This window comes from Cryptomeria japonica, chromosome 1 (assembly GCF_030272615.1).
Source record: "Cryptomeria japonica chromosome 1, Sugi_1.0, whole genome shotgun sequence".
Taxonomy (NCBI): Eukaryota; Viridiplantae; Streptophyta; class Pinopsida; order Cupressales; family Cupressaceae; genus Cryptomeria; species Cryptomeria japonica.
The window spans coordinates 215,297,671-215,303,973 of NC_081405.1; the positions used below are offsets into that span (position 1 = coordinate 215,297,671).

At 32.9% G+C, this 6,303-nt stretch overlaps 2 protein-coding genes across 2 annotated transcripts; both read right to left on the minus strand.

Moving 5' to 3' along the window:
- Positions 1-636: 636 nt before the first annotated feature.
- On the minus strand, positions 637-1,162 carry LOC131042917 (large ribosomal subunit protein eL31-like). The gene has a single exon (XM_059207111.1). It carries the CDS (start codon positions 1,095-1,097, stop codon positions 735-737), a length of 363 nt encoding a protein of 120 aa, XP_059063094.1. The 5' UTR covers positions 1,098-1,162; the 3' UTR covers positions 637-734.
- A 703-nt stretch (positions 1,163-1,865) lies between these two features.
- LOC131042909 (MYB-like transcription factor EOBII) lies at positions 1,866-2,934 on the minus strand. Its single transcript, XM_057976242.2, has 3 exons — positions 2,810-2,934; positions 2,601-2,730; positions 1,866-2,499 (listed from the first exon to the last, which is right to left on the minus strand). Exons 1-3 carry the CDS (start codon positions 2,919-2,921, stop codon positions 2,055-2,057), a joined length of 687 nt encoding a protein of 228 aa, XP_057832225.2. The 5' UTR covers positions 2,922-2,934; the 3' UTR covers positions 1,866-2,054.
- Positions 2,935-6,303: the final 3,369 nt, after the last annotated feature.

Genomic DNA, 6,303 nt, shown 5'->3' on the forward strand with positions numbered 1-6,303 from the left:
GATAAATATCATGAAAGAGGAAATGTTGTGATTATAATAGTTTAAGAACTGAAGTTTGCTTGTTTTTCTTGATGGATATAGTGGATTAGACAAAAGAGAATGATCTATAATAACTTTAGAGATAATGATAAATTGAAGAGTTAAAACTGATTTTTTTTTTATAAAATGAGTATATGGAGGTGAGGGAATAAGAACTAGTAATTCTTGTTCTCTTATAGATGAGATGAACATTATGATAATGTTATCTATTTCCACAACATGTGATTTGACCTAAAAAAGATAGATGTTAGACATAATTGTATCTGGAAAATTTGATATAATGGATTCAGGTAGTGCAGAATTCACATGATGGATGCCTACATTTTCATTAGAATATTTTATTTCAATAGAAACGTTTGTCATGATAGTTAACAAATTTTTTTATTATTTGTCAAGATTTATAAAAAATTTTACAAAATTTTTTCTTTTTTTTTTCGGTAAGTAGAAAGCCTTGAAGTCTAACGTTTCCAGAAAGAGTACATAGATTTCAATATGCCATTCATCATTCAGACTCATGACATCAAGTTCAACAAATAATCCAGTCAAATCGCTATAATCCAAAGCGAGAGATAGTTAAGCTCCGACAAAATCATCTAAATCCTACAAAACTCAGTATTCCAAGATATTAAATACTCCTATAGAACTGGAAAAACAAACTTTCCCAAAACATTAAAATATCTCGTGTTATACAAAGATCAGTCCTCCTCCTCAATAACTTTAGTCCCCAAACCCCTCAGTCCCTCTGGAGGCACCTCTGCTACAGTAACAAGCGAATACAACTCCTCCTTGGCATCCTCCTCAAGCTTGCGCTTCCTGGAGATTCGAACCCTAACTCTCCTCGGTACGCTCCTAATACCCCTGCTCCACACGGCCTTGTTCAACTTCACATCAACTCTCACATCAGTTGTTCCCATAGCCTTCTGGGCAAACTTCTTGATTTCCTTAACGGCCTTTGGGGCCATTTTCTTAGAAGTAAAGCCATGAAGACGCTTGTGTAGATTAATGGTGTACTCCCTGGTCACGACCTCTTCTCTGCGGCTCTTGCCATTCTCAACCATTGTGATCTTCGAAAAATACGGGCGATCTGCCCTGCCCCAGAAACCCTAACGCACCTAAAGAGAAAATTTCTACTAAACTTTACTAAAATAGAAAACGTCAATAAAATTTATATTTTTAACAGAAAGGATGGATTTGCCAACATAAATTAATATATTTTTCAAAAAACTGAAATATTCATCAAGATTTTATATTTTTATGTTCTGAACATAAATGGGAAGAAAATCTTTATCTCGTGAAAGGGACATTTCCATTGCAGTGGAAGAAGATATTTGTAATAGATTACTGTTTTTGTTTTAGGATGGCAATATCAAAAAAGTCGAATGGGAAAATACAAGAAAAGGTTTCCGTTTTGAGTAAACTAATCTATTTGAAATGGCGATGGGTGATAGAATATGATGGAATCCCGTGGCACTTTGTCTTTGCAGTAGGCCACTTTCTATTATTTACAGCTGTACTATTCGCTACTTTAAAGAATAAAATTCTATTATAGCCAGCCATTGCTTTCTGTTTTGAGTAAAAATAGCTATGAAATCAATTTATATAATCACATAGCTGTTTACAGCTGTATTATTAGCTGTTTAAGATGAACCTACTCTAAAACACTTCCTTCGTACATTACACACAATTAATTATCTTGGATCTCATACTATATTATGAAATTTACAACATTAAAAACTCTAAAGTTAAATGTCAGATATTTATAGTGTTTTAAGAATAATTTTAGATAAAAGGAAAAAGCAATTACAGGAGCTTAGAAAGGAAAGGAAAGGAGCTTTCATAGTCTACGATGTATGGGTTTACAGATGGGTTAGAGCAGTAAGAGACTACCTCATAATCTTTGTGGGAGGAATGAGGCGTACATACCTTACCCTCTTGTGAGATTTGAACTTGTGACCTCTCTTTCAAGACCACAAATTCTTCACCGCTAAATTTGCTAAATTGATGAAACAATAGATTTATTGGTCCATGTTCCATAATTCATCCAAATAAAAGTCTCTATTGGAGAAGGACTCTCGCGAAGGAGTGTTATTTAAAGAAAAACCCAATTCAGAGCTGAAAAGATCCCCCGAGAGGTTGTAGGCTAAATCAGTTGAATATTCTTCCTGCGCCAAAGCTAGTGTAAATTGGACACCATTCGGAGCAGCAGCATTTTGGGCTTCAGATTGAAACTCGTTAGTCATAAATGTAATAGGATTTGGTTGAAACGAACTAATAGCACTTTGACGTTGTGCTCCTGTCGTAGATGGAGATGGGAGAGAGGAAGAATGAATTGAACTCTCAAGATGTACTTTGTCGCCAGCATTTCCTTTATGTAGAATTTTTTTCTTGAGATGGGTTTTCCAATAATTCTTGATTCCATTGTCTGTCCTGCCTGGTAAACTCTGTGCAATCCGAGACCAACTGAACTTGAAAAATCATACATACAAAACGTTCATTTAATGTTTATCTTATATTAGAGAAAAATTAAGCAGCAAAACGCATATAATGAATCAAGTTTATACCTGTTTCCCCAACGAGCATGGAGATCAACAATCAAACGCTCTTCCTGGGGAGTCATGTTGGTGTGATTGAGATCAGGACTAAGGTAGTTGACCCATCTCAGCCTGCAGCTCCTACCACTTCTGTTTAGCCCTGCTTCATTTCCAAACAAATTAGATAAAACTTTCTGCAGGTGGGTATTTGAGAGTTTAAGTAAACTCAACATATATACCTGATGCTTTTGCTAGAAATTCCCAACGCCCTTCGCCATTGAAGGTGATGTAAGAAATAAGTTGAATGTCCTCCTCAAAAGTCCAGGCCCCTTTCTTGCGTTCGCCTTTCATCAAGCCGCCAGCATTTCCGTGTGCCATTATATTATATTCTCCGAATGTTTGCACGAAAATGAAATTAAAATTTCAGCCTCTGGACACGTTATGTTTCCATTTATAGTCTTAAAGTTTTGAGCAATTGATTTTTAATAGTTCGTTTATCCATATAATTATGTTTAGACTCCGTACTAGGCAAGATTCGGGAGGCCGACACATCGTTTAATGAAAGTGACACAAACAGTTTGTTTAAAGCGTAAACTATATGAAATAGGGCGAGATAAAAGGAGGCGTGGCAGCCGATAATAGTCTGAATGATAGTGGGTTTTAATTTTGAGAAAAGCTGCAGATTTGCTACCCGCACGCCATCTAGAAGAATGCATTAGATTTTAAGAAAGGAAAAAGCCCAATGAAACCGTCTAGAAGATTGCAGTTGGTTTTAAGATTTCCTACCTACCCAGAAACCGTCTAAGCGAATGGTTTTGGTTTAAAAAAAATGAAAAAGCCCAATTCTTTAACTAAAAATATTGGTGGTGCATTTTGCTTTCAAGTCAGATGGAACCCACTCAAATTAATTCCATTTGTTTATTACACTCATGACATCATTGTAGTCAATTGAATTATTTCCTGTTGTTGACATCAAGCGTTTCCTTTATCGCCTCTAGATATTTTCTCGCCTCTAGATATTTTCTCGCCTCTTTGGTTTTATTATTTTTCTATATATATCTTATTATTTTAACCTTTTAATGTTGATGCATGAACTATTGACTTTCCAGGTGTTGGGTGTATAATATATTGATTTATTTTTGTTTAATAGAAATGATTAAAGGCACGTCCCACAAATTTGATTCTAAATTGATATTGAACTTTTTTTAATGTCTTATCTTTGTTGTAAATGTTAATCTTGCAGTCAAAGTCAACCTCATTTCTTATATTGTACACGTAGTGAAGTATTTGTGAGCTAAACTTTCTCAACAGATGGCTATTATATATCTATAAAGTTTTGATAATTACATAGATATTTTTCATGAAAGTTAACTTGAGACATACCAATATAATTGTTTAATGATTGATGTCTATTATTGGCACACAAAAGTGATAAGGTATAAAAATAATATAGGTTGTTAGCAATAAATGTATTTATTTAATTGTTTGAGAATATTTTATATTCTTAATAACAATTCTTAAACTCTTAAGCTTGCATTTAATTAGGAATAAAGGATATGTCTCTTGTAATTTATAAGGTAAAAAATGCAAATGGACAAAGGCGATAAAGGCACACCCAAATGTGGTGCTACACAATAAGATATTTTTTTCTTTCTTGTTGATCTTCATGCATTGTGTAGGCTCACTCTTACTTCTATTCAATCCACTATTGACCATGTATGAATCTATTTGGCTATATCATTCTCTAGGTGCCTTTTTAAGTCCATAAATTGTCTTCCTCAACTTGTATACCTGATTTTCATAGCTACTTACCTCATGTCTTAGTGGTCATTGCACATAAGCTTCTTCTTTTAAATCATTCAATAAGGCTAACCTGACATCCATTCGGTAGACCTTCCAATTTTTAAAGCTACAATTGCTAATAGCATTCTAACCATATGAATTCTTTTTATAGATTTAAATACTTCATTACAATAAAATCCATCTTTTTTGGCCAGATTCCTTAGCTACTAACCTTGCCTTATACTTTTCTACATCTCCATTCGCATTAAACATATTCTTCTAAACCCATTTGATTCCTATACACTCCTCTTTTAGGCAAGTCTACTAAATCTCACGTGTCATTATTTTCAATTGTTTCCATTTTGTTATCCATTACATAAATTCAATGTTCTTCCATATTTTCATCATGAAAATATATACAATCATGAGAAAACAAAGAAAAATTTGATTTCAAACATATTCCTACTCCTTGATCATAAATTTCGTGCAAACTTATAGTTTTATTACCTCTAGTTCTTGATCTCAATGCTGCAAAAGTAGGATTAGAATCATTTCTCATGAATTAGGAGAAGAATGACTTGATGATTCAGCTTGTTCAAGATTCCTTTTTTAACTATCTCCTTGTGGACTTCTTGATGGAGTAGCCTCTTTCATACAATATTTATCATTTTGATTTCCTTGTACTTTTTCTTCTTCACTACAAGTTATTGTTGCAACAACTATAATTGTTTTATCTATACTTACATCCCAAGTTCCTTTTGGAATACAATAGCTCTACTGATAATAACCTTCCTTGTGATGGGATTAATCAAATAATAAGATTTTTATTGTTCACAATAACGGATATAGATACACTTCTCACCTTTGTCATCTCAGTTGCTTATTGTTTCCTTTAGCACATATGCAAATGCAACATAACTAGATTATTTCAAATGTGACACTATTATACATAATACTCCATACTTGTTTTGGGGTCTTATCTTTCACACTTTTTTTGGACTCTTGTTCAAGACATATATCAGATAGGCTACTACTTTAGCCCAATATTAATATATTTTTTTCCTTTGAGCATGCTTATTTCCATATGCATTATTTTTCTATTCTTCTTCCTTGCGACAACATTCTACTAAGGCATATGAATTTTTTTAATTAATATTGATTTAACATTCTAAAAATGTACATGAAAAATTGTATAAGAGTCTAGTTGGTAGACTTATGTATTTAAGAACTACTAGATAAAATATGATGTATTTGAAAAATAATAGATGAAATATCCATGTAATGTTGTTTTTTATGTAATGAAAAGAGTTCTAAGATACGTTTCGGGTATAAGTAGCTTTGCGATTTTAAATGCACCAACAAATGATTTTTGTTTAATTGTGTATGTAAGAAGTGATTGGGATTGCTCTATAGATGATAGGAAAATAAATTTAGGATACATATATAGTTTAGGTTCAAGTGGCTTTAATAATCTTCAAAATTGAAATAATGAATGTCTTCATCCTCAACTGAAGCTAAGTATGCTACTACAAATTTAGCCTCTTGTTAAGACATATGGTTATGGAGAATTATGATAGATTTAATTAAAAAATTAAATATGCCAACTATTACAAGTTGTGAAAATAACTTAGTCTATTTTATCATGAGAAATCCTATCTTCCATAGTATAATGGAATACATTGATATTAAACATCACATCATTGGGTGTTGATCTAGCATTATTGAGTATCATCATTTTGATGAGAGAACTACTCAGTTCTACATGAGCCATCACTTTGAGATATGCCATGGAACTCCCATTTTGTGGTCTATAATATCAAACCCCTATGCATATTAAAGCAGTGACCTGATATGGACTCATCACTTGGTACTACCCCTATCATTGATGTTACATTGTTTTGTAAGACTGCTATCTCTATTGTATGCTTTGCATTATTGTATGGGTTGTGTG

Excerpts from the sequence above, each read along its gene's own strand:
- LOC131042909 (XM_057976242.2), bottom strand. The coding sequence starts at position 2,921 with ATGAAAGGCGAACGCAAGAAAGGGGCCTGGACTTTTGAGGAGGACATT. Across the intron at positions 2,731-2,809 it reads ATTTCTAGCAAAAGCATCAG|GGCTAAACAGAAGTGGTAGG; the intron begins GTATATATGTTG and ends GAAATGAAGCAG. Across the intron at positions 2,500-2,600 it reads CATGCTCGTTGGGGAAACAG|TTGGTCTCGGATTGCACAGA; the intron begins GTATAAACTTGA and ends TTTCAAGTTCAG.
- LOC131042917 (XM_059207111.1), bottom strand. The coding sequence starts at position 1,097 with ATGGTTGAGAATGGCAAGAGCCGCAGAGAAGAGGTCGTGACCAGGGAG.